The sequence below is a fragment of the Melanerpes formicivorus genome, unplaced genomic scaffold (genome assembly GCF_026170545.1).
Source record: "Melanerpes formicivorus ecotype bairdi unplaced genomic scaffold, bMelFor1.0.p_v2 SCAF_26, whole genome shotgun sequence".
In the NCBI taxonomy this organism is placed as follows: Eukaryota; Metazoa; Chordata; class Aves; order Piciformes; family Picidae; genus Melanerpes; species Melanerpes formicivorus.
Genome location: NW_027142378.1, coordinates 6,693,570 through 6,706,837, shown reverse-complemented (window position 1 = coordinate 6,706,837; position 13,268 = coordinate 6,693,570). Strand labels below are relative to the sequence as shown.

General features: G+C 36.3%; 1 protein-coding gene across 4 annotated transcripts in view; it reads right to left on the bottom strand.

Moving 5' to 3' along the window:
* Positions 1 to 13,268, bottom strand: part of SPATA17 (spermatogenesis associated 17) — a 91,948-nt gene that overhangs the window by 14,834 nt on the left and 63,846 nt on the right. For 2 of the 4 annotated variants that reach the window (XM_068153488.1, XM_068153490.1), the window contains 2 exons: positions 9,728 to 9,863; positions 3,138 to 3,632 (listed from right to left, as the gene is read on the bottom strand). In XM_068153488.1, coding sequence (XP_068009589.1) covers positions 3,525 to 3,632; positions 9,728 to 9,863 — 244 coding nt within the window. In that variant the 3' untranslated portion in view covers positions 3,138 to 3,524. Of the gene's footprint in view, positions 1 to 3,137; positions 3,633 to 4,936; positions 4,987 to 9,727; positions 9,864 to 13,268 lie in introns of those variants that run through there. The other 2 variants (XM_068153491.1, XM_068153489.1) reach the window with 2 other exon arrangements.

Genomic DNA, 13,268 nt, shown 5'->3' with positions numbered 1-13,268 from the left:
GCCTCAGACTTCAGAAGAGGCTGATGAGAAGCTTTTCTAGTCTCTGTTAACTAAAAGATTAATTACAGCTGATGGGAGGCTGTACTCTGATTGTCACTCTGTCTATGTGCATTACTTTTAGCATTAGAAGAAAGACATGGTTGACACTACACTGCTCAATCAAGCAGCTTTGCATTAGTGTACAAAGTCTGTTAATAAGCAATGCTTTTATTGTTTCTCTTTTTCCATTCCCCACACTCTCTAAGTTTGCCACTTTCATACCTAACAAGTTACACTTTAAAAGAACAGTGTACTCAGTTGCTGGTGATAAGCGCCTACCACTTACACTGCCACTCCTTCACACAATACAGGTGAGAGATCCTAACATGTCTCATTGCTACTGGCTCACAATATAATTAGTTCCTGCTGTCACAGTCTAAAGGTAAATTCTTCCTCAAATAATCTCATGGAAAACAAAAACAATACAGTTGTGAGACAGATATTGTGTGTATCATGGCCTTTATACCTTATCCCCTTTGGGTGCTGCTACTTTTGTACATTAACACATCAAAGCTTGTGAGGTTATTTAAATGGAAGTGAAGTATGAATTCAAAGTGCAAAGGGATTAATTCCATAACTCTCATTCTAGAATATTAACACATGGCCATACACCTACTCATAAATAACTCCTTATGTGAATATGGCTTTCTGTTTCCCTACATATTTCATGCTGAGATCAAGAAAAACCGGTAAGAGAAAAAAGAATCTAGTTTCTCTATCACAGTGGAATATCCTTTTAACCTGAGTTTATAAAGGGCACACTGAAAACAGTTTTTTATTGCATTACATGAATAAACACTGAAGTGTATGCCAAAGTGAGTATCTTATTAGTATTTAAAATGCAGCAAATAAATTCAGAGTTGATTCATGGTAGAATTTTTAAAGAAAGAAGCAGAATCTACTTACGTCAAACCATTAAGACAACAAGCCCTGTATATTACTTACAGTCTTCAATTCACTCTAATGTAAGTGTACAGAGGTATCTGTATCTTTCCAGGGAATGTAGATTCATCTAAAATCCATTTTATGGCACTGAAGTTCTGCTGCTCTAAGAATAAACTACTCTTGCTTTCTGGACAGACCATCAAAACAACAAAAACTTGAAGTCTTTCTCTCAGCTTGGGGACACACCTGACATAAATTCTTAGAATCCATCCAGAACAGATAGAGGTATTAATAATACTACAAATTATACAACTATTCAATCATAATGGGTCAGTGTGACAAAATATATCCTTCTGGCATAATTTCTGTAGTCCTAATTGTATTTGTTGCAAGCAGTGCTTCTGATCTTAGACAACAGTCTGCCAACTCACCAACAACATGCATTTAAAGATAAGAGTAAAAAATTAGTATCTATTTTTCTGTGAAAATGGGTGGCACTCTCATTAGGACATTCTTTATATATAGTATTTATCTAAATACCAATTATATTAATTATGGGCCAGATCCTGATGCAAATGAGCCTAGTTCAATGGATATATTTCAATTATGCTAGGTGCTGAGGATCACTTGTCATATCTACATTTTTCAACAGTTATATGGACCGTGTAATTCTTAGAGGACCATGAAAATCTTTCTGCTACTTTTAGTTCAACTCCGTTTAACCAGCACAAACAAAGGCTAGGTAATATCAAATACTAAACAGCTTGCTTTTGCAGCTATGTTCCATAAAGAATCTTAAGTGGCTTCAAAATGTAGCCTTTTTAATTCAGTATCGTGGCAAATTGAATAGAGATGAAATACATTATGTTTGGCAGACATATATCAAATCTACTTAATTCCAAAAATGCTCAACAACCCATCCCAAAACTGTCATCAAAAGGCAAGGCCAAGTACTTCCCAGTTTAGCATGAGGATTTTCAATTACAGAAAACAAAATAATATCCAAATAGTGCACACTTTAAAATAATATAAACAAAACAAATCTGATGTACTTTCAAACTCTACTGTTTCCAGCTCAACTGATATTTTTTTCCCATGAAAAGCTCTGCACAAGTTATTGTAAGGTACTGAAGAAATTGGTCAAGATACTCTGTTCCTAAAGTGTTTCTGATTAAACAAGAGACTTTAAAATGCTTAAGCAATGTGTTCAATGGGAATTATTTAGAAAGTTAAAACATACATATATCCCTCTCAAAGAAATAGTGGTTAAAGTTAGCTTTATTATTTTATTACTAAAAAGCCAGGGTTTTTTTTTCATGCCACTAACAAATTATTAAATGAGGAAGGTGGGCAAAGTAAGACATTTATCATCCAACAGACAAATGACACAGGATTGCTAGTTAGACAGTATAATAAGCACCATCTAATTTTCTCTTTCGAATCAATTTATTCTTCAAAGCCTCGGATCATCATCAAGGGACTGCATTTCCCAGTCAGAAAGTACAGAAGTGAAAAACAGGTTTTAGAAAATACTCAATTAGTTGCTGACAAACCCTTGCAAATAGCCACTAGAAAGGATTTGTTTAGAAGAGCAGTGACAGTAATTTGCCTTACTGTGTTAGCTTCCTTCTACACCTACGAAAATAATTTGGCAGATCTCTGGTAGTTAGCAATCATTTGCACTGCATATCTCAAGAGTAGCTTTTTTTGAAGGCACCCCCACAATGGTGACCTTAAACAATTTCTCAAAATAAACAATCTACAGCTCAACAACTTTTCTAAGGGGAGATCTGAAAGTGATCTTCATGACAAAATGTATTTCTGCAAATATGACACAGTCATTGTGGTGGGTTGAGATTTTCTACCCACCCCCACACACCCCCCACCATTAACTTTGCCCAACCATCTCAGTTGGAAGTAAATGGAAGTTTTATTTAACAAGCAAAATTACAATCTATTATGGAATGCCAGGAATATGTACAAAATCCACATGATTTACAATATTTACAATTAGCAAACAACATGAGAAACCCCCTGGTCAAGAAGACCAGGAAAGCTGTCCCTCTGTCCCACCACCCCCTGTCCAAAAGGGAGAAAGGAGCAGAGAAAAAGTAAGTAGCTGTTAGACTTCACCAAAACAATGAAGCCAAGGTCAAGCAGAAGTAGATTAGTATCCCTTCAGAGCTCGAAGCAAGCAGAGAAGCCCCCCGGAATGCTTTTGGTACAAGCAGTCTTACGGCAGATACCTCTCCAATGAAATTGGTTAGAATTATCTCTGTTTTTCCTTTTTACACCCAACAGTGATTTATTTACATTCTTTCACTTTTCTGCTCAAAATCTATAACAAAATTTTTAAAGGCACAGCCTAAAACTACCACAGTCACTCAGTGAACTGTCAAAAGCTGAAACTGTAATATGCTCTCTTGGAAGGCAGAATGGGTGCATCTTATAATGAGGGAGCCAAATGCTTCAGCTCCAAGGAACTCACAGCACCAAAGAGCAATACTGCTGTGGGGGAATTGCCCTATACGAAAGCAGGGAATTACTCAAGTTGATTTCCACATGAAGATACAGCAGTGTGCTGTCTCACAGTAGTTCTTCTAAAAGCACAAAATATATGCCACAGGATAAAACCATAGACTTTCCATACAGGATGTAATGTTGTAGGACCAGATCCTTGGATTTAAATTATTTGGCTTGATGCAGGACTAGGGATAGGAAGAAAAGTGACAGTAAGCAGCCTTGTCTTGGAAACAGTTGATAACTCAAACTAAGTGTCCATTTGGAGCATCTGAATATATAAGTCATGTCAGCAGCAATAATCATACAGGGACCATCTTGCTGGCCAAGAATTGCTGGAGTGCAACACACTTTGGGAACAACCTTTATTATCCCTGACATGGCTCATGAGGAAAAGGATAGTGTAATAAACAAACTCTTACAGATCATCTGATCAATCCACTACAGCAGAGGCAGTTTTGGCTGCCACATTATGTCACCTCTGCATTGCCTAGGAAAACACATTGCTGTTGGATCAGGAAACTAAGAATCTGATATTCAAGAGACATGCTAGCTCTTCTCATTGTACACTAGTAACTTCTGTCACAAAACACAGTGGTAAACCTGGCCTTAAATGTTTTTAAAGATGTAAGAAGATTACACAATTAGTACAGGTGAATATCACACCTTTTAGAAAATATTCTTTATTTTCTTAATTAAAATGAAAATTAGCGTGGAGTCACAATCTCAGAAAGAAAACTTTCAAAACTTCACACATACTGTCTACCTATCTCAAGTTCAATTCCTGCAAGGTTATAGGAAATTGAGTTAAGGAGATGTTTAAATATATTTCAGCCCAGTCATAGTTGGAAAGGCATGAATAGTGTATCAAACAGTTCTGCTGCATAACCACAACATCTACTAGAGTTTTGTGAGTATATTGTTGGTTCTACAATGGGTGAAACTAATTTTTAAACAGAATACACTGCTTCTTACCTCCTGCCATACTTTTCCCAGTGATACAGTGATGCTGTACAAAGATAAATTTGCTGTGGAACCACAGAACACAGTGGTCTCAGAAGAATATGGAGAAAAACGGGTTAGCCATGGCTATGTAGAATAGAGTCACACTCACTTTCTAAGCCATTGACATTTTCAAGCTATAGTAGGTTCTCCTTGTGGGTCTCTCCTCACCAATATCGTCGATGATCCTCGAGGTCCTTTCCAACCTAAGTGATACTACTGTGATAATATGGAATTTAGGGCCCTACCTGATAAAATGATTCCGCTTGGCCCATAATATGAGCAACAATGAAAATCACAGCAGCTATTAAAATTTCTGAGGCAGCAGACTCTATATATATATAAAATAGGACGAAATCCTTGGACATGCAAGTCCAAACATAGTGAAGTCATGAATTACACAGTTGAGACATTGAGAATTGATCTTTCTGATCTTCTTTGTAGTAGAAAGCAAGTTAAAGATCAAGAATTCATTCCACAGTCTGTTATCCGAAAGAGGAGATTTCTACCAGTTTCTTGGACAAAAAGCCAAACTTATGCCTAATGTAAATAAATGAAAGTCATGCTTACATTGTAGTATTCTTTATAAAATCTCTAGCCTAAACTACAGGCACACACTGGTGTTTATCTGTTATACATGTCATAATTTAATTAACTACTTCTGCAACTTCACATAATGTAAGTAGAAGGAAATCTCTGCCCAACATAACTGACTGAAGCTGTTGATTGTGCCTTTTTCTACATTGGCTGAATTTGAGTTTGTAATTGTCTGCCTCTGGTAACAAAGATGAAAATGATATAGTTTTATATAAGGAACAAGTATTGCCTGCTCTAATGGCTACACAGTACAGTATGAAAATGCCAGGAGGGTTGACCAGAGCCCAATTTCTAATGCACATCAAAGCCAGTGATAGTGAATTACGAGGTCTATTCTTCCTAGCCTTGGCAAAGCCGTGGCAATCAGAAATATCTTGATATTTGATTAATGCTGCCAGTACTCTATAAGTTATTTCCACTCAGCAGCATCTAATAATTTAATTATTTCCTAGTATTAATGGAATGAAACAATTCAAAACAAACAGCTAGGATCACTGTTTTGCAGGAAGCCCATAATCATTAATTCACACATGTAGAAATCTTCCTAAAATTATATTAAGCTGGCCTGTTGAGCTTGAAAGGCATATTTTATCCCAATCAATGCATAAAAGTAAAATTATCCATAACTAAGGCATGTTTCTCTGCTGTACAGTTCAGCTGTAATGATCCCCACACAGTGCACTTGCACATCAATTATGATAATCATAATCACGGTCGTTAAGCTGAATGTTCATTATTATCAGGATGCTAGTGACAGCAGATTCAATCATCAGGTCACAGTCCCACCCAAGTTTCTGCAGACAGCGTTGTGCCACATTAAATCTATGATGTGTTCCACATCCCACTTCATTCCAAAAGCTGTAGACGGTAAAGGTCAACTTTATGTTCTGTGCAATATGCTTAGGTTCTCTAAATTAATTCTTTGCAGTACTGGGTGTTTTTATGCATTGTAGATAATAAAATTCTGTTTAGGGCCAAAATATCTGTGCAAATAATGAAACAGTGATGCAGTTGTACTGTAATTCACCTATAATAAGGCATCAGAGGGAAGAATCTATCAGGAAGGAACGTCTTAAAATGTCACTTCCTGAATTTTGCAAATAAGAAAACATTAAATGCTGCCATTAAAGCCAGGTTTCTAAAATGCATATGCAAACTATTCCAATGCTGATTAAAGGCTGTAAGCTATCATTTCTGCCTCAGTAAATATGAACATATGTGAGTGTTTTGACAAGTGAAAGATTATAGTTATTGTATTTGATCCCTTGGCTGTCCAGCTACATTGGAACCTATCATTGCAGATTAAATTCATAGTGACTGGTAATTTTTTTTATATTGCTACTTCTCATATAAATTCTGTCAAAGTTATTTCAAGGTATTGAGATGTATGATATTAAAATATGCAAGTGTTTTTATTCTTATAGTGGTCCATAACTGGGTAAACCATCTACACGCAGTTTCGCAAGAGGTGTAGTATTTCCATTTCTTGTTTGTTTTAATGAAGAATTAGAATACAAATGTTTTTCTGTTATCTGAGAAACCTCTTTGAAATGTAAACAGAATGAGATAACAAATTTCAGATTATAACTATATGAAAAGAAGAACTATTAACTTTTCACCACATAGATATGGTAATTATTATGTTTAGAGAAAGACTATGCTAATGCCCTTTCATTTTCCAGAAGAAATATAACGAGGCAGTATTTTTCATTGTTGTTCATTTTGCCTCTAAAGTAATTATGTAATTTACATACTAATCTTTTTGTGACTTGAATTAAATGGTACACTCATAAACACATGAAAACCTCGGGAAAAAACAACTAGGACATGCTCTTGAACATATAAAGGGAAAGCTTTTTTATATGCAGCTTGAAAAAAACACCAGCAAATACCAGCTAAAACCAAATAACACCTCAGCAGCTCAAAGAGGTTACTGAGTCACTGACCTGACTACTTGGAAGAACTTATGCAGTAGTTCATCTTAGCAGCAATAAAAGAGATTTCTCTAGTATAGTACTGTCAGAACTTGAATCTACACCATGGCAGGGTTATCAGCTATTCAGATTCCCATGCAAGTTGCAGCCACAAAAATATCACCTCATGGGGAACTAAAAGGAGGGTTCTGTTCAGCAAAAAGGTATTAAGATCTAGAGGGTTTTGATAATATTTTGATTCATGCCCTTTGGCATGGTGATTCATTTAAACAGGATAATTTTGTTCATAGCACTGCTATATACAAAATTCTAATACAGTACAGAAATAAGAAAGGGAAGAGTTCTTTCAAATTTAACAGTTATGGAAGTATGACCTCACATCTGCCTGTAAGACCTTCTCCATTATAATATAGCGAGGAGGTAGATTTTTTTTCTGGTAATAATGACCCATTAAGGCACCAAGTAGGTCATAAACAGCTCTTTTCTCCTCTTATCTCTCTGTTTGGGTAAGCGGCTCCTAATTGAAGCTTCATATTGATTTAGCATTGGGGTTGGAAGGCTGTATGTCATGTTGGGTTAATGTGTACAGCTATTCACCTCCAGAGATTTAGGTTGAAATCTATCCAATATCACAAGCAAAGTGAGTTTAGTTATTTCAGCAACACCCATGATTTATATAATCATATATATGTGTGATGCGATATACAATATAAATACATTTACATTGGTTGATATTGTCATCTGAGCCTGGCCAAAAAATGCTAAGTATTGGAAAAGGAAGAGTCTTTATAGCACGAGTACCACCAATAAAGCCTTATTTTTTTTATGTATCATACACTGTGGATCTTTGCCAGTCGTATCCTCCACTCATTGCTTTTGAAAGGCAAATTCAAATCTTTTTGTTTGAAGGTTGATACTTTTGCCTGTATTTGCAATGAGAGTTAATTCATGTATGTTAGTCCCATTTTTTTCCCCTCCAAGCTCATTTTTTCTAAGCTTAAAGTTTTGAGAAACAATCCTTTTTAAAAATGTTACTTCTCAAACTAAGATTCCTTGGAAGTCACTATATATTTACAAAGGTTAGGTTACTTTCAAGGAAAGACTTTACAAAATCCCAGAATTGTTTAGGCTGAAAAAGAGCTCTTGAGACCATCTAGTCCAACCATCATAATCAGCTAGAGCAGGTTGCCCAGTTTGGTTTTGAATACCACCAAGGACAGAGACTCCAGAAACAATTTGAGCAACCCATGCCAGTCCTCTGTCACCCTCATGGTAAAAAAAACAACCAAAACCAAACCAAAAGTTGCCCCCACAACTGAAAAAAGACCCCCAAAACAACCAAACCAATCAAAAAAAAAACCAAACCCAAACCAAAAGAAAACAAACAAACAACTGTAAAAAAAAACAGTGGGTTTTGTGTTCAGAAGGAATTTCTGAATGCATTTCAGCTTATGTCTGTTGCCTCTTGTCCTGTCCCTGGATGCTACTGAGTCTGAGCAGACTCTGGCTTTCTCTTCTTCGTTCCCTCCTACACACTGATAAGATTGCCCTCAAATCTTCTCCGTTCCAGGCTGAAGAGTTCCAGGGCTCTCAGCCTCTCCTCATACAAAAGATGCTCCAGTCCCTTAACTATCTTTGTGCACACTCTACTAAGTCCATTATCCTTCTTGTACTGTGAAATTCTAATGTGATTATGATACCTAATACAAATAGAAGTAATGCTAACATCACGCAGATTCATGTTCTGAAGAAAATTACCTCTTGTAGCGCTACAAAACCAGAAATATATGAGATGCTTCTGACAAAGTAGGCAGTTGAATGAGGCTCCCTTAAAATAAGTTTAATGAGGCTATCTTAAAATAAAAAAAGGCTTTTCACTAATTGCTAGGATTTTCCAAAGCCTGTAAAGCAGCAAAATATTTTGTTGGGTTTAGTCAGTTTTTACCATAATTTTATGAAGGTTTATCTTAATGTGCAAGAGGCAATATGCAATCTCTCTTCAATGAGAAGAGGCTATGCAGAAAGAACAAAACTTATGTATCTACAGCAGTACTCAATCAGGATTTAAAAATCCTTATCTTATAGGTGGGAAAAGTGGTGAATTTCCATAGACAGATGGATGTTGGTCTCTTCTCCCAGGCAGCCAGTACCAGAACAAGAGGACACAGTCTCAGGCTGCACCAGGGGAGGTTTAGGTTGGATGTTAGGAAGAAGTTCTATACAGAGAGAGTGACTGACCATTGGAATGGGCTGCCCAGGGAGGTGGTGGAGTCACCATCATTGGAGGTGTTCAGGAGGAGACTTGATGGGGTGCTTGGTGCCATGGTTTAGTTGTTTAGGTGGGTTGGATTGGTTGATGGGTTGGACACGATGATCTTGAAGGTCTCTTCCAACCTGGTCTATTCTATTCTATTCTATTCTATTCCATTCCATTCTATTCCATTCCACTCTATTCTATTCTATTCTATTCTATTCTATTCTATTCTATTCTATTCTATTCTATTCTATTCTATTCTATTCTATTCTATTCTATTCTAAAATGAACTAACCATGAAGAGAGTCAAGGAAATCTAATATCTCATCATATCAACTCTATGTGCATGATTTTATAACATGTTAGAAAGATTCCCACTGGACTCCATGATCTCTGGATTGGGCCCAAACTCACATGTACTACAAAAGCAATTAAAAAAAGAATCAGAACACACAAACAAACAAAACAAACATTCTTTAGTTTTGCAGTGACTTACCTTGTCTGCTACCCACTTCTTAGGCTGTACTTCTCGGAAGTGTTTAAATCCGTAAGATTCTCGGCCGTACTTGCCTGCCCTAAGAATTGATGGCTCATACTTCTCATTTTTATGATATGAAGAAAATGGCAGAAATCTGAAATTCAAGAATATTTAAAAATCAGTTATGCTTTACTCTAGATGCCACAGGACTGATACACATATATATAAATATACATATATCTCAACAATGGTAGCGCTGTAGAAGGTGATATAATTACATATTCCTGCTATTTTCCACTATCTTCTTAATGTTCCCCCTCACTATTTTGAGAGGATTACTGCAATTTCTGCTATAGCTGCTTTTAAATTAAATTTGGAGCAAAGAGATATAGAGTTCCAACAGAATAAAATAAAGATTTTCTGTATGAAGATATAAGTTGGTTCACTTGCATTATTGGATTATTACTTTGGCTGTATCTGTACTACCAGCTGGCGTGATGTGAAGACAGAATGAGCAGGGTTCAATTTTGCTGGGATCTGCGTGTTGCCACCTCAAGTCTTAGCAGGCAGTGTGGTCTGTGCCAGCTGTCAGTGGCATGCATGCACCATGCACAAGTACAGAGTTCATTTCTGGAGGACTTGCAACTGCTTTACAAGTCATGTAGGCCCCCAAACATAACCTCAACCTGATAATTTTATCAGGATGAAAACATTTCAAGCATGTCAGTAATACAAGCATAAACCTAGGCAGATTTGCTCTGCCTTGCAAGAGATTTGATATCTCTTAACAAAAGCTAAATAAGCCACAATCTCATTTAGCAGAATAGAAATTTATACAGACACTACTGGTGACTTCCATGTATTGGCAGACCACAAAGCAAATAAATTACTTCTTCTGAATTCACAAATTGTGTACTTTACTCTCAAGTTATAATTATGTCCTTAGCAAAATGTTGGAGCCTGATTCTTTCACCTTTGGCCATACTTATGGTAGATTCCCTGCTTACATTGCACCACTGACCATTGACACTCCAGCTACCCACTTCAGGCATGGAAGAGGTTTCCAGGTGGATGTTGCTAACTCTCATAGAGGTTCCACAGCAAACCATATGGAGAAAGGTGAAAGACATATGAGAGACCCCACAAAGATGTCTTAGCTCCATCCATTTGAGTTTGTTAGACAGTTATAAGACTAAACAGGTACATTCTATTAGAAAGTAAAATCTTGGGAATTATTTTTATCATTTCTGGTACACTGAGAAAAGACAACATGTATTCTTTATTCTACACATGAAGGAAAAATACCCAATTATACACTTATATTAGAAATAGATGCTTCATAAAATTAAAGCCTAACTTTAACAGCCATGAGAACAGGATTGGTTAATTAAAACCTTTGCCCAGTTGAAAGCTTTTCAGAACTGAGAGTCTCTGTAAGAGTTAGTCAAACATGTTTTTTGTGAAGATGGGGATTAAAATACTTTCTCAGCTGATGCAGAGTCAGAAAATTGTTTATTTCTACTAACTGTACTAACAGCAACTGTTTGAGTGTTGTATTTTTAAGTTACATGTCTTGCTTTCCATTTCATAAAAAAGACACTATTTAAGAATTTTGCCATCTGTATCAATTTATTTCATCAGGTACCACAAACAAACATCATGTAAAGTTGGTGAAAGAAAAACACTGAGTTAGCAGACTTTTAAATTATACAAAACTATAGTAGCATGTGTATACTCATGGGAAAGGACACTCTCACATAAGACAGATTATGGTACTTGTAATGCTAATTTGCACATGGGATGGACATCACACACACACAAAAATTAATGTGGCCCCAGTGTCCCAGAGAATACATCGAAGGTGCTGTGAGCCGGCTGCTCCACTTGCAGTTTTTATCACTTCTGAATTGCATTTTAATAGTACATTTTTCTTTTGTTCAGACATGAAAGAAAATTGGCTTTCTCAAGGGACTGGAGAGCTGAGAAGACAAGGCTAGCAGATTAGGCATTTGCCCATATATGCATAGAATTTAGTTGAGCCATAGCATTCATCATTCAATATGAATACTACAGCTGTAAAATTTATACACAAAATGGCCAAAAAAATCTTGAGAAAAGTAGAAGATAAGGTAAATTATCATCGTTTTCCCTATGAAATTTCGTGTGTTGAGGTTTTGATTTTACTGTGAATCAGTTAATCATTGTCTTTTTGGCAAACCAACAGCCAGAGTAATCTGTTCTACCATACTTGCTTAGCACAAATGTGATCTTCTGAATTCTACCGCCTATCTCCTTTAAGATCATTAACAGGAGTACGTGTCACACATAGGCTGAGATTAAAAAAACCTAAATCTACTGCAAAATTTTGAGCAAGGACATTGAACAGCAAAAAAACTATCAAAACTGAAGTGAAAGAACATTAAAAATACAGTGGGCTATAACAGTATAAAGTAGTCCAAAGTAGAAACTTTCTTCTTCTTTTTCTTTTTAGCTCTATCTGTAGTTCTGCTGTCAGAGTCAGGTGAGCAGAACCTTATAGTGATAATGATCAAACTAGAAAGGATCATATGCTTGCAAATACAGTGCCTGTTTAAAGTAAGCAAGAATTTTCATTACTCTGTGTGAAAAAGTAATTAAAAAGAACATTAAAACATTTTTTTTTGTGTTAAGCAGGGTAACCAAATTAATGGGAGTCATACAAAAGTCATTAGACCCCCACAACCAATAATAATAGTAAAAAGCAAGAGCATTGCAAAACGCTTCAGTAATGGTATTGTGTTCTGAAGCTCTATATAGACACCTGACACAGCTTTTCCCCAAATTAATGGCAGCATGTGCTCTGAATGTGACAGAAAAGAGTGATGGAAGAAGAAAATTAAAACCAGACGATAGTATGATGCCATTATCAACTGCACAAGTTTAGACCTCAGTAGTCTTTTTCCACAAAAGATTTGCTCTCAGGATTCTTGCATCAGGCTTTGAGCATTTCCTTGTGATTTAAGTGTAAATACAGACATTTTACAAGATTTTCAGTAAATATGACAGAGAAAGAAGTAGCAGGATCAAAGAAGAATTAAATTCCATATTGATGTTATATCGTGCCGTAAAATGTAGTCAGTATAAGCTGAGCCTTTCCAAAAGGTGATAATTTAATGTGAGGTGAACTTTCCCTAAGGAAATCCATTTAAAAATGAAAAATTATTTCATTTCACACACCACAAAAACTTGAATGAGAGATATGCCAAAGAATACGTTCAAGACAGAGGGAAAGAGTTGGAAACAAAAATTGGAAACTATCAGGTACTTCAAATAGCAGTATTATACACACACAACCTGAGAGAGGACCAGGACCAAAGCTGGCAGTGACACTGGGAATGAAAGCCAGCTGCATGGCTGCCAGGACCACAATACAGTGAACCTAATTAGTATATAAAGACCTAGAAGGCTCAACTTGGTAGCCAGTCCTGGACATGACAGCTGCTAGTGATGTGTATGTAAATTTCAAAAGATGCTCTAGATATTTGTGGTTAACAAAAAATTATTGCTTCCAAGCCCTTCA